The 12709-nt window shown below is 54.6% G+C and overlaps 1 protein-coding gene across 1 annotated transcript in view; it reads left to right on the forward strand.

Annotated features, from left to right (window-relative positions):
• LOC113408083 (rap guanine nucleotide exchange factor 3-like) overlaps window positions 1-12157 on the forward strand; it is a 49596-nt gene extending 37439 nt beyond the window's left edge. The window contains exons 2-5 of the mRNA XM_029913617.1: window positions 9739-9792; window positions 10162-10268; window positions 10960-11081; window positions 11985-12157. Of these exons, the coding sequence (XP_029769477.1) occupies window positions 9739-9792; window positions 10162-10268; window positions 10960-11081; window positions 11985-12157 (456 nt within the window). The remainder of the gene's footprint in view (window positions 1-9738; window positions 9793-10161; window positions 10269-10959; window positions 11082-11984) is intronic.
• The last annotated feature ends 552 nt before the right edge of the window (window positions 12158-12709 follow it).

The raw sequence follows: 12709 nt of genomic DNA on the forward strand, positions 1-12709 counted from the left end.
CAGCAGGCTGGCAGAGTTTACAGACAAGCTCCCTGCAAACGACCATGCCCAGTTCCAGGCCTCAGTGAATGAGAGGAAATTGGTGGTGAAGGTTGCCCCGCAGGCTGTGGCGGATGCAGCTGACACTGCATCTCATTTCATAGCCACAAGGCTTGTGATGAGCAGGACTCATGGCTTTAATGTTCCGGTTTCCCGAGGGAAATCCAAAGCGCCACTTTCCTTTCGATGAAGACAGTCTTTTCAGTGACACAATGGATGAGCCCCTGCACTCCCTGAAGGACTCCACTCTGCGGTCCCTGAGAATCTATACCCCAGCACCTAGGAGGAAGCACCAGAGGCAGTATACTGCCTACCAGCCCTACTACCAATGGCCAGCGGAACCCCCCTGGAAATGACAGAGGTCCCAGAGGCCCCGCTTTCCAGCACCAGCCACCTCCTCGACCCTCTTCCAGCCGCAGGCCAACGGTCACTTTTGACACGTGGGCCGAGACCCATGGGCCACCTTCAATGCCAGCTACCTCGCCATCCATCATCTTCAGAATTCGCCTTGTCCTCTTTGTCCACAATTGGGCCAAGATCACCATAGGCAGTTGGTACTGGAGATCATCCATTACGGGTACTCCATAGAGTTTCTTTCCTTCCCACCTCATCATCCTCCCACCTGACCCACTTTGGAGGATCCCTCTCACCAGTTGATTCTTCAGCAGGAAGCCAACTCCCTGCTCCTCAAGGGTGTGGTACAGGGCATCCCGCTGCAATACCAGGGGAGGGGATTCTACTCGCCATATTTCCTCATTCCAAAAAAGGGTGGAGGACAGAGACCTATCCTGGCAAGCAGTAGGAAGCACAAACGTGTCACACTTTCCATTGACACAAAGCTAGAAATATTAAAATAATTCAACAATGGTGTTAGCCTCAGCAACATAGCAGGAGAATATGATATTGGGAAATCAACCGTCACTGATATTTGGAAAAATACAACAATTTGCAGAAGAAGCCAAAGACAACGGAGCAGTAAGAAGCAGGTGTATTGTACACGAAGGTACTACTGCTGATTTTGATAAGGCAATGCATCTGTGGCTTGCACAAGAGAGATCAGAAGGCAATTCTATAAGCAGTGTTATGGTTACAGAAAAGGCAGGGTTGCTCTACCGAGAAATGTATCCAGACAAAGGTGAGGACCATTTTAAAGCAAGCATGAGGTGACTCTGTTGGTTGAAAAATCGGCATGGAATACGGGATGCAAGGAGAGTCCCTGACAGCTGACTCGAATGCCACTGGTGAATTTAAAACCACTTTCGAATCATTTATTGAACAGCACGAACTTACCCGGGACCAAGCGTTTAACTGCAATGAGACAGGCCTGTATTGGCGCCTGCTTCCAAACAAGACTCTGGCAGACAGTTTAGAAAAACAGGCGAAAAATTTCAAATCCAGTAAAGATGTGGTCAGGCTGATGGCTACTGCTAACGCAAGCGGGGATTTCCATCTCCCATTGGCATTCATTCACAACAGTGTGAAACCTGGCTGGCTAAGCCAAGCAGCACTTCTGCAGAAAAGGACCTGGGGATTACAGTGGACGAGAACCTGGATATGAGTCAGCAGTGTGCTCTGCATTAGTAGGAGCATTGCCAGCAGATCGAGGGAAGGGATTATTCCCCTCTATTCAGCACTGGTGAGGCTACACCTGGAGTATTGCGTCCAGTTTTGATCTCCCCCCACTACAGAAGGGAATTGGACAAATTGGAGAGAGTCCAGCGGAGGGCAACGAAAATGATTAGGGGGCTGGGACACATGACTTACGAGGAGGGGCGGAGGGGACGGGGGTTATTTAGTTTGCAGAAGAGAAGAGTGAGTGCACTGCTTGGATGGTGTGGCAGGGCTGGGGTCTAAACCCCTTAGATGCCCTGCCAAAGGGGTACCTCCTCCCCGGCTTCCCAGTAGAACGGCCAAGTGCAGGGGCCCAGACACTCAGCAAGGAGCTCAGCTGCAGGCTCTAAGGCGGGCAGGCTCAGAGGAATCAGCTGAGTTGAGTGGAGCCAGCTGTGCTGGGGGCTGGGAGGAGATATAAGCCCAGGGAAAGGCTCACTGGAGGGGGAAAGGTGAGCCAGGGGGAAGACAGAGGGACTGCAGGTCTGTCTCTACCGGCAGCAGAAAGCCTCAGGGGCCAGTAGGCCCAGGGAAGGGTCAGAGTGGGGATTGGTGTTGTGTGAATCAGGACTCTGTATTAAGCACTGTAAATAAAAAGACATGGGCGAACCACCTGAAGGAGGCATTGGGACCCCTTTCTTGGACCACCCCAAGCACAGAGCACAGGGACTAGAGGGCAGTAACCTGTGCAGACCCTGTGACGGATGGAGAAAGGTATTTTCTCTGACTGGTTTTTTAAACACTTTGTTCCACTTGTGAAAGACTACCTTATGTCAAAAGCGACAGAGTCCCGTGGCACCTTATAGACTAACAGACGTATTGGAGAATAAGCTTTCGTGGGTGAATACCCACTTCGTCAGATGAATGCGACCTTATGTCAAAATCTGTACCTGTCCAAACTGTACTACTGATGGGTAATGCTCCATCTCACCCTGCCATTGAAAATCTATTGACGGAAGATGGAAGCATTTGGTATTTATTTTTACCACCAAATGTCATATGCCTCATTCAGCCAATGAACGGAGGCATTCTGGAAAACATGAAATGTTGATACAGGCAAAACCTTTTGTAGTGCGTATGACTGGGATCAATGCAATTTGAATCTTACAGATTTTTGTAAACAGCTGACAAAACATGCTGTCTACATGTGTGCTGAGTCCTGGAGTGAGATTGGCTCGGAGTCTTTGACACGCTCCTGGAATACACGTTGGCAGTGTATTGACAACACTGAGAGAGAATTTGGAAAACAAGGATGAGATGGAAATAAATCAATTAATTTTTTCTAAAGAGTGACAGCTTTTGGATATCACCGTGGAAGAACAGGAAGAATGGCTGAACGCAGATTAACATGAGAACGAACACCCTATTCTCAGCGACTATGAGATAATTGAATTGGTACAAGAAACAGCACAACCAGACAGTGACAAGAAGGAGGGGGAGAACGCCAAGAAGTTCCCATACATGCAAGCAGAAGAGTGTTTCGCTACCTGTCTGCAAAGGCTTGAACAACAGCCTGACGCCACAGCAACGAATCTAATGATGCTTCAAGAGCTACATACCTTGGCAGCAAAAAAGCGTGTTAGCAACCTCAAGCAGAGTACCATTAACGATTGTTTCAAGTCTACATAGTTTATCCTGTAGTACTTACGCAGGAAAGTTAAGTTTGGAAAGGTTTTTTGTTGTTGTCATTATAAAGACTAGTGCCGGTACATTTTGCTGCAGCATTTAGTTCTATTTGAATGGACATTTAAATCGATGGGCTTTTGTGTTTTCTTTTCATGGGTAACAAACACTAAAAAGAAGCGAGAGAAATTACTGAAAATTGAAATACAGTACTGTGTTAAACGTAAACTACTAAAAATAAAGGGAAGGTTTTAAAAAAAGATTTGACAAGGTAAGGAAACCGTTTCTATGCTTGTTTAATTTAAATGAAGATGGTTAAAAGCAGCATTTTTCTTCTGCATAGTAAAGTTTCAAAGCTGTATTAAGTCAGTGTTCATTTGTAAACTTTGGCAAGAACAACCATAATGTTTTGTTCAGAGTTACGAACGTTTCAGAGTTACGGCCAAACTCCATTTCCGAGGTGTTCGTAACTCTGAGGTTCTACTATATTTAGACTTCCAGCATTTGTACTTCTAAAATGTGTCTATATTTAATTGTCTGCCCTCATGTGATGTAATTGGATGGGACTCTTTTTCGTTTGACTGTTTCTCTTCAGTTTCTACCTGTACTATATCTCTCCTCTCCTCTTTACTAGGATATAGAGTATCCCCTTTAATAAATCCTCCCCTGAGGACATGCCCCTGCACACCTGTCAGCTTTCCGCCAGCCCTTAGTTTAAAAACTCCTCTATGACCTTTTTAGTTTTCCATGCCAGCAATCTGGTTCTGTATAGGCTCCAGGAGCGCCGCCAGCTTTTCTGCCGCCCTAGGCGGCGGAAGGTCCCGCCGCCGAAATACCGCCGCGGTCGCCACCCCCCAAATTATAGTGCCCTAGGCGACCGCCTAGGTCGCCTAATGGGTTGCGCCGGCCCTGATAGGCTCCTCCATTCCCAAAAGTTTCCTACTAAACCTAAATCCCTCCTCTGAATGCCATCATCTCATCCATGCATTGAGACCCTGCAGTTCTACCTGTGTTCCTAGCCCTGCGCGTGGAATGCTATCATGAAGGTCCTGGATTTTGGTCTCTTACCTTGCAGGCTAAACTTGGCCTCCAAATGCGTAAAAGCTTGCGAGGTGCTCAGATATCACAACGGTGGGGGTTGGATAGGTCCCTTGGACAGACAGGCCCTGTGGTAAGCAGAGAGAAGGAGCTGGCATGGACACCACAACTGATGCTCCTGAGAGTGAAGGAAGCCATAGAGCCTGCCTGTTCCTGTGCAGACTCCGTACAGCCATAACACTGGGCAGTGGGGTCACAGCTGGACCAGACAGCTCAGAGTGGACTAGCTGGGGGAGGGGGGGACTCCCAGAATTTACTGTGCTGTAAGGATGGATCTGCTGCAAGTCCCAGGTTTGGGTTGAACCTTATAGTAAATGTGTACTAACCATGTAGGGATCTGAGCAGGCAGCCCCAGGCACTAACCCCGTGGCATTAATAGAAGGATGCTGAGTTAGTGTTTGCAGAGATCGGTGGCTGCAAAGAACTGTGTCCATTCCCCTGCCCTGCAGCACTTGTGCGTCTTTTTCCTGTGCAGGGAGGTGTCAGCTCAGGCCCTACCGCGGTTTGCACCTGCTCTGCCCGGCTGGAGAAGACACTACGTGGTCTCCAACAGGCGAGAGTCAGGCCCTGACCGTTGTCACTTGGGCTCTGGAATCCCAGTGCAGGGGCCAGGAATACTTGCTCCCACAGACTCGCCCTGCAGTGGGGTTGGCTAATCCAGCTGCCTTTGCTTTGCCCAGTTGCTGCCGGCACCATGTGCTGTTAATGCAGGCTCTGCCGGCTCTGCCAGGGAGGAGCCGCAGTCACTCTAGGGCTAAGAGTACAAGGGACAAAGTCTTTGCTGGTGTAAATTAGCACAAACAGAATTTGTCCCAGAGAGTCTCCTGCCACTAAGGAGTGAGCTAGTCCCATAGGTTCGAGCCCTGCCATCCCCAGCTGGCACTGACAGACGCAGCCCTCAGAGGGACGTGTTTGTTCCTCCCTGCTAGGCCAGGGTCTAGAGATGCCCTTGTGGCCCTGAGACCTCTCTGGGACCACGTCAGAACAGCATGCTGGGATCTGGGCCTTGTCTGCAATAGGGTGAAACTCTGGACTTTACTCCATGAACTGGGGACCTTCACCCGTGCTGCCCAGAATGGCTGGACAGGACCAGGGCTGAGGGGAGGCCTGGGGAGAGACTACTGTGCTATTGTGTGTTTTTTATCCCTTGCCCATCACTGTGGTGTCTGCCTTGCAGGACTGGGGTCCTGGTGCTGCCGTCCCTTCTTCGGCCCTGCTATTCTGGAGGGGGAGGCTGCCACGGACCCTCTCCAAGTCCACACAGGGTGTGATGTGCTTGCTCCAGGGTGCAGAGGAGCATCCAAGCCCCTGTGGCACCTTGGCCTTCTGCCCGGGGCACTGGCACCCACCCAACAGCATGTCAGCACAGCTAGTTTTGCTCTTCGATAACATTCACTGCAGGGTTGGCTCTGCGGATCTGGGTCCCACTTCATTCCCAGTATCTGTCTGGCCTGTCTCCCTGTAGGCGCTAGGAGGCCAGCTCAGACTGCAACACCCTGCATTGGGTCTCCGTTGCTGTGAGCTGAGCACACCGTGCCCTCAGCGCTCCTTGCTGCCCAGGCAGCCAGCGCACTTGTGATGTTTGCTGTGTAAACACACCGGTGGCTGGAGGAAACGGGCGCCCTGGCGAGTGACCTTGTGCAAGGCTGGGGGGATTTGTGAGACCTGCCCACAGCAGAGGAATGCTGAGCCAATTGCTTCCTACCCATCCCCTCGAGTGGGGACAAACTGTCCAGCAAGGGACCCTCCTCTCCATATATTCACATGGAAACAGACGGAGAACACTATCCCTCAGCTGCATGGGGTTTCTATGCCTAGGTGTGACTGGGTGCTACCCCTCTGGGCCATCCTGGGTCTGGCTGGGCGCTGCCCCTCTGAGCCATCCTGGGTCTGGCTGGGCACAGCCCCTCTGGGCCATCCTGGGTCTGGCTGGGTGCTGCCCTTCTGGGTCATCCTACGACCCCCAAGGGGCCCAGTCCAGCTTGCCCTGTTGGTCCCTGTAGGGTCCAGCTCCCCAGATACTGTTTATCTGATTGATGTCCTAAGTCCCTCAGCAAACCCTTGTGAGCAAACACAGGCTTGGAGGGAGGCTGCATATCCACAGCACTTCAGTGAAGCATTAACCCTTCAAATGCTGACACTTTCCAGCCCAAGCAGTGCTCCGAACCACAGGATGATGACGGGGCAATGTCTCTCAGGGTCTGTACAGCGCCCAGCACAGCAGAGCACGGATTTCATTGGGCCCCCTGGGCACCACCCCAAGACCAATATACCAGATAAGAATGCCCCTGCTTGTGCAGGGTTATTCCCTACAATCCAGTCCTGCTCTGTCTCTGGCTGGCTTGCGGGGAACAACACTTTCTAGTCCATTCCAGTGACAAATAGACCATAACTCAGCAAATGTTTCCTGACTCTTGGGCCGAGACAATTAAAGAGCCAGGGAATTCGCTGAGGACCGGCGGGCAGGGACGCTGCAGGGCAGGGAGTTGGGGCGGGTGCAGAGCCAGCTGAGTGCCTGGGAGTAGGAGAATTCCCTCTGTGGGAAAGTTATTGTATAGCTGGGGGTTTCCCTCCCTCTGCGGCTCTGATGGCGCTCAGGAGCGCCTGCACGGTGATGAGTCTGCTCTGCAGCCCTGCACAGGAGATGGGGCCGGACGATGAATCTCATGCCGTGGCTAGTGGAGGAGAGTCGAGCCTTGGGAGTCGGCAGGGAGCTGGTTGACCGTGGGTTCTGACTCCTCTCCTGGTTTCCAGCTGCTAAATTCCATTGGCCCCACCCCAACCAAAGGCGACTCGAGGCAGGGCTGCTTGGACATTTGCCATCGAAACATTTTTCAGTGGAAAATGCTTTTTTTCACTGAACAAGAATTTGTGAGGAAAGGATCTGCTGTGGGAAAACTGAGCAGCTGAACCCAAGGCCAGGTGCTGTAGGCAAGGCAGGGGGGCCAGGGCTTACAGATTTCATCCTTCAACATTATTCAGCGATTTCCAGGTCTGCAGATAAACACTGCACAAATACACAGTCTGCAACACCCAATGTGTTGGTTCCTGTAGTTACATAATCAGCCAGTCAGGGAACAGAAACTATACCATGTGACATAGGGCAGATACTGGGAATACCATAACCAAATAAACAATTGAAAATGGGCGCTCCATTGGCTAGGGACACAAGTCACATGGTGTTGTTTCTGCTGTCTGATTGGATGTCTTGTGTAACTTACCGACCTTCTACAAATTGCAAATTTTGAAATCAAATGTGCAATTTGCCATGTACTTTCTGTGAATGAGATTGGCAGAGACCCTGTTTTTTCCCCCTTCCTCTGCAGCATGGGTCACAGGTCACCTGCAGGTTTAAACAAGAGTAAATGATGGATTCTCTAACTTTAAGTCTTTACATTGTGATTTGAGGACTTCGGTAACTCAGCCAGAGGTTAGGGGTCTATTCCAGGAGTGAATGGGTGAGGTTCTGAGGCCTGCGATGTGCAGGAGGTCAGATTAGACGATCATGATGGTCCCTTCTGTCTATGAGACATCAGCATTCAGCACGTATTAGCGGGAGAGAAGCCTGCCTGCTCAAATGCTCATGGAAAGCGGGTGTGAAAGGCCACGAATGTTGGAGAGGCACCACTCAAGTTTGAACCCCAGCAAATATAAATATGTGTGGGAGGTGGGGGACCGGAGGAGAAGGGGTCAGGGAGAGGAACAGCAGGGCAGCGGAGAGCAAAGCAGGGCTTGGATCGAGGTACACGTGCCTTGTGCTCAGGATCAGAGGGCTGGTGCCGGGCTCTGCTTCAATTGCTTTTTATGCGGCTGGGATCCTTCCAGAGCTGAACGAGCCAGGGCAGGGCCAGGGGGTTGGAAAACAGAGATGCTGAGGGTTCCCTCAAGGCCTCGTCTCCAGAGAATTGCCTGCCCTTTCCATTCTTAGCCATGGGAGGAAGCTCTCTGATCCGCAATGCTCGCGACGGGTAAGCCAGGCTCAGCTGGGATTCCTTGGCCTCAGCAGTATTGTGTATCGCGACCCCGGTTTACCTTCCCGGCAGGTTTGGAGGTTGCCAACACTAGGGGGACAGAGCAACTGGCCCACAAGAGAGATTGGTTCTGCCCTATCTGATCGAAGCCGCGACGTGGTGCCAGTTTGCAGCAGCCTGGCGGCGAGGGGGCAATGTACTGCCCCACCTCTTGTTCTGAGCTCTGAGCACTGATCTTCCCGCTGTTTCTTTGTCTTCTTAGAGATGTACGGGAGGGCGATAAGCCTGGCCAGAGCCCTGCACAGCTGGGACATTTGTGAGCCAGCTGGAAGCTAGGCTTGGACCCAGAGGTCCCTTGAGCGCCTAGACTGGCCAGCAGCAACGCCAAACCCACCCAACTCTAACCATGGCCAGAGGAACTTTCTTCATATTGCCAGGCCCATAGATGTGGGAACTAGGAATGCTGGGGGTGCTGCTGCACCCCCTGGCTTGAAGTGGTTTCCGTCATATACAGGGTTTACAGTTTGGTTCACTGGCTCTCAGCACCCCCACGATACAAATTGTTCCAGCACCCCTGCGGCCAGGCCTCACATACAGGGTCTGGCTAAGCCCTGCTCACAGGTCCCCAAGCAGCTCCCGGAGCTGAGAGCAGAGCCGGGACCTGGCTTGGACTACAGCCAGAATCCCACGCTGAGCGAGGCTCTGTCCCAGCTGTGGTCATGCGCAGGGCCAGCTCCTACGTGTTTGGGGTCAGGAGGTCATGAGTTCTAGTCCTGGTTTTCCTCAGGTAAATCACCTAACTATCCTGTGCACCAATGCTCTAGCCCAGGCATAGCCCTGCCCCAGGCTTGTTACCACCAATTACTTGTATTTAAGTGGGGGAAACCCCCACAACAACTGTTACCAGTTGCAGCGCATTAAGCAAAGGAGCAATGATGGTTGGCCGACTAACCAGTAACAACGGGCTGGTTCTAAAGGGCCTCATATCCAGCTGCCCGTGCTTTGCTCTCGTTCCAGTCCATTCCTTGCCAGTCAGAATTTTACTCTGAAGAAACTGCCCACTGCACCCACCACACATGCAACTGCTGTTGAGGTGGGAAATGGCAGCTGTTAAACAGCGAACAACTGCTAGGGGGCAACCTTGCTTAGCGTCTGCTTCTCCCCAGGTAATCCAGGAGTCATCCCGGAAAGGCCCCTCTCCCCTGCAGGGTAGGACTGGGAGAGCTCTGCTGTCACCACATGATCCCTGCCCTTCACAGTGGCCTCTTTAGCAACAGGGATCCCCGTGCCACTGCATGCCTCAATCAGAGGGCATGGGTGTGGAGGGGCCCCTGTTTGCCACTAACAGAGTGGCACTAACGTCTAACACTAACGTCTCTGTCCTGTTGCTTTCCAGACGCCGCTCCCTGACAGCGAATCAGCCCCAGACTGCGGGCAGAGCCGTACGCAGGTGAGTGGGGTAGTCCCTGCTTCGGGAAGCCACCCCCCATCACCGGGGGGCAGTTCGCTGCCCCGGGCAAAGAAAGCAACTCAAAAGGCCCTTGCTGCCTGTTGGTCTGGGAATGCCCCTCCAACCTGCAGGGCATCCCATGGCATCCCTGGACACTGGCTGGGTAGCTGGCAGGAAAGGGAGAGGGAGCTGGGGAGTAGTTTTATCTTGCTGGTTTCCCGTCCAAATGGTGAGCAGGAGTGACCCTGCTTAGCGTGGGAGAGCCAGCATGGAGCGAGCAGTGCTAAAGGCTGATACAGGCAGGGCTAGGGAGGAAGTGCCCAGTCCAGAGCCCAGCTTCTTGACTACTGATGCTTGTTTGTCCCCCAGGCACATGCAGAGAAGGTTTGGAGAGCAGGGAGACTCCTGTACAGCCACCTCGTGAGCTCCTGTCCTGGCCTCATCCGCGATCACAAGTACCACCTCAGGCACCACAGGTGGGACGGCCCTGCTCTGTGGCCATGGCAGTACCTACCAATGAGGGAGCCTCGCAGGGCAGCTCCTGTGTGCCTGGGTATGGACCCTCCTGGAGCCAGGCCTGGACAGACGGGTGGGACGTCACGGCCCCATCCCCAAAGCCAGAAAGGGAGAGACAATCATGGACCCCTGCAGGCCTGGTGCTTCCTACCCGAGAGAATTTAATGTCGCTAAATGTCAGTCACAAAGCAGGGAAAGTGTCCTCCTCCACACAGCCCTGCCCTCCGACCCACTGCCCTGCCCTCCGACCCACAGCCCCTGCAGTACCTGCCCTGGGTCCTCCCCTTCACAGCTCTGCCGGAGCCCCTCAATCCCCACCCACAGCCCCCCCGCTCCCCCCCTGGGCCCCCCCCCTTCGCAGTTCTGCCGGAGCCCCTCGGTCTGACCCTCAGCCCCTGCAATCCCTGCCCTGACTCCCCCTGTCTGCAGCTCTGGTGGTGCCCCTCAATCCCCACTCACAGCCCCCCTGCTATTCCACTCCAGCACTCTCCCTGCCCCCAAGCTCTGCTAGTGCCCCTCAATCCCCACCCACAGCCCTGATATTCCACACAAACCTTTCTTGCACCTTTTCTCCTGCCTCGCTATGCCAGCCCTGGATTCCCCAGGTCACTAGTCTCGTCTCACCCATCCAACGCCCTTTTTCCCCTGCAGGCATTGTTGCTCCGGGAAGGAGCTGGTAGACTGGCTGCTCAGTGCAGGGCTGTCCATCCAAACGCGGGGCCAGGCCATTGGGGTTTGCCAAGTGCTGGTGGATGGAGGAGTCCTGACTCATGGTGAGAATCACAAAGGGTCTGGGTGCTTCCAGGACTCCAGCCACCTCTGCAGTGCCAAGCTGGGAGGAGCAGGCTGGAGAACATATGGAGTGTGGCAGGGTGGACTGGGCTGGGGACTGGGCATGCCAGGCCTGTGTGGGGCCCAAGGGAACAGGGTGGGGCTGGGAGCCATGTGGAGTTTGTCAGGTTGTGGTGGGCCAGGACCCAGCAGGGCAGGATAGGCCAGGGGCTGTGTTGGGTCTGGTGGGGCAGGCTGGGGGCCAGGTGGTGAGGTAGGCTGGGGAATGCATGGGGCCTGCAGGCACGGGGTAGGGCTGGGAACCATGTGGAGTTTGTCTGGGTGTGGTGGGCCAGGATGCAATAGGGAGGGGTGTACCTGGAGGTGAAGGGTGGGCCAAGGGGTGTGGGCTTGGCCAGGTATGGAGGGTGAGATGTGCCAGGGACTGCCAGGAGCCTGGTGGGGCAGGCTGAGGTCACATGGGGTCTGGCAGGGGTGGGACTGGAAACCACGTGGAGTTGCTGGGCCAGGACCCGCTGGGGTGGGGTTGCCAGGAGTGTGAGGAGCCCATGGGATGGGCCAGGGGCTGCATGGATGTGTCAGACTCTCGCCAAGCTCGAGCTCCATGGCTGGGCTCCGTGCTGTGGGGCCAGGGCCCAATTCAGGCTCCTGTCAAGTGTCTGCCCATGACAAGGAGAGCGCAGGGGGAATTGCCTGTGCGCACCCTCCCCTCTCCCCCACGGCACACGCTGACAGTGCCCACTGTGACCCTGGTGTCTGTTCCTACCCCAGCTCACGCTGGCCCTGCTCTCTCACGGGCTCACAGCAGCTCGTGACCTGGTCCAGGCGCGTGCCACGCACGGTGTCGCACACAGGCTGATGCTGCCATGTGGCTCTTTCCCCAGTGAAGCAGGAGTGGCATTTCCAGGACAAGGATGCCCAGTTTTACCGCTTTGCCGAGGGGGAGCTGACTCTGGAGCCTGGCACCTGGGACACTGAGGAGCTACTGGAGGCATTGGCCTTTCTGGCCCAGCTGGGCCCTGATGCGCTGCTCACCATGGCCCTGCGCAAGCCGTGAGTATGCCACATGTGCCCCCATGGCTGGGGGAGGGCTGGGCTGCCCACCAAGAGACCCGCCCTCCCCACGGCTGGGCTGCCCACCAAGAGACCTGCCTCCCCCACGGCTGGGCTGCCCACCAAGAGCAGCTGGGCTCAGTGGGCCTGAGACCCCAGGTGGGGTGTAGAGGGCGTTGAGTGGGCCATCTCCCCGCATTACAACAAGGGTCTGCCTGGATCCTGGAATTGTCCTGCCAGGCTGGAGTACATGTGCATGGTCAATGCCCTCAGCTCCAGATCCTAGACACACAGACCCCCCCCCCCAGACAGAACCTCAGGAAGGGAGCTGTGAGACCCACCCTGCTGCCTGGCCAGGGGCTGCCCTCTGCATGGGACCATGCCCCGCTCAGGGGGCTGCCCTCATGTGAGGTCATGCCAGGGCTGGGGGGAGCTGCCCCGCATGAGGCCGGGCCTGAGTTGGGGGGGGGGGGGGGCCCTCATGGGGTGGGGGTTGCCCAGCTCAGGGAACTGCCCTCTGTGTGGGGCCATGCCTGGCATGGGGATCTGTGCCCCA

The sequence above is a fragment of the Terrapene carolina genome, unplaced genomic scaffold, assembly GCF_002925995.2.
Source record: "Terrapene carolina triunguis isolate 2854851 unplaced genomic scaffold, T_m_triunguis-2.0 Scaffold746, whole genome shotgun sequence".
Classification (NCBI taxonomy): domain Eukaryota; kingdom Metazoa; phylum Chordata; order Testudines; family Emydidae; genus Terrapene; species Terrapene triunguis.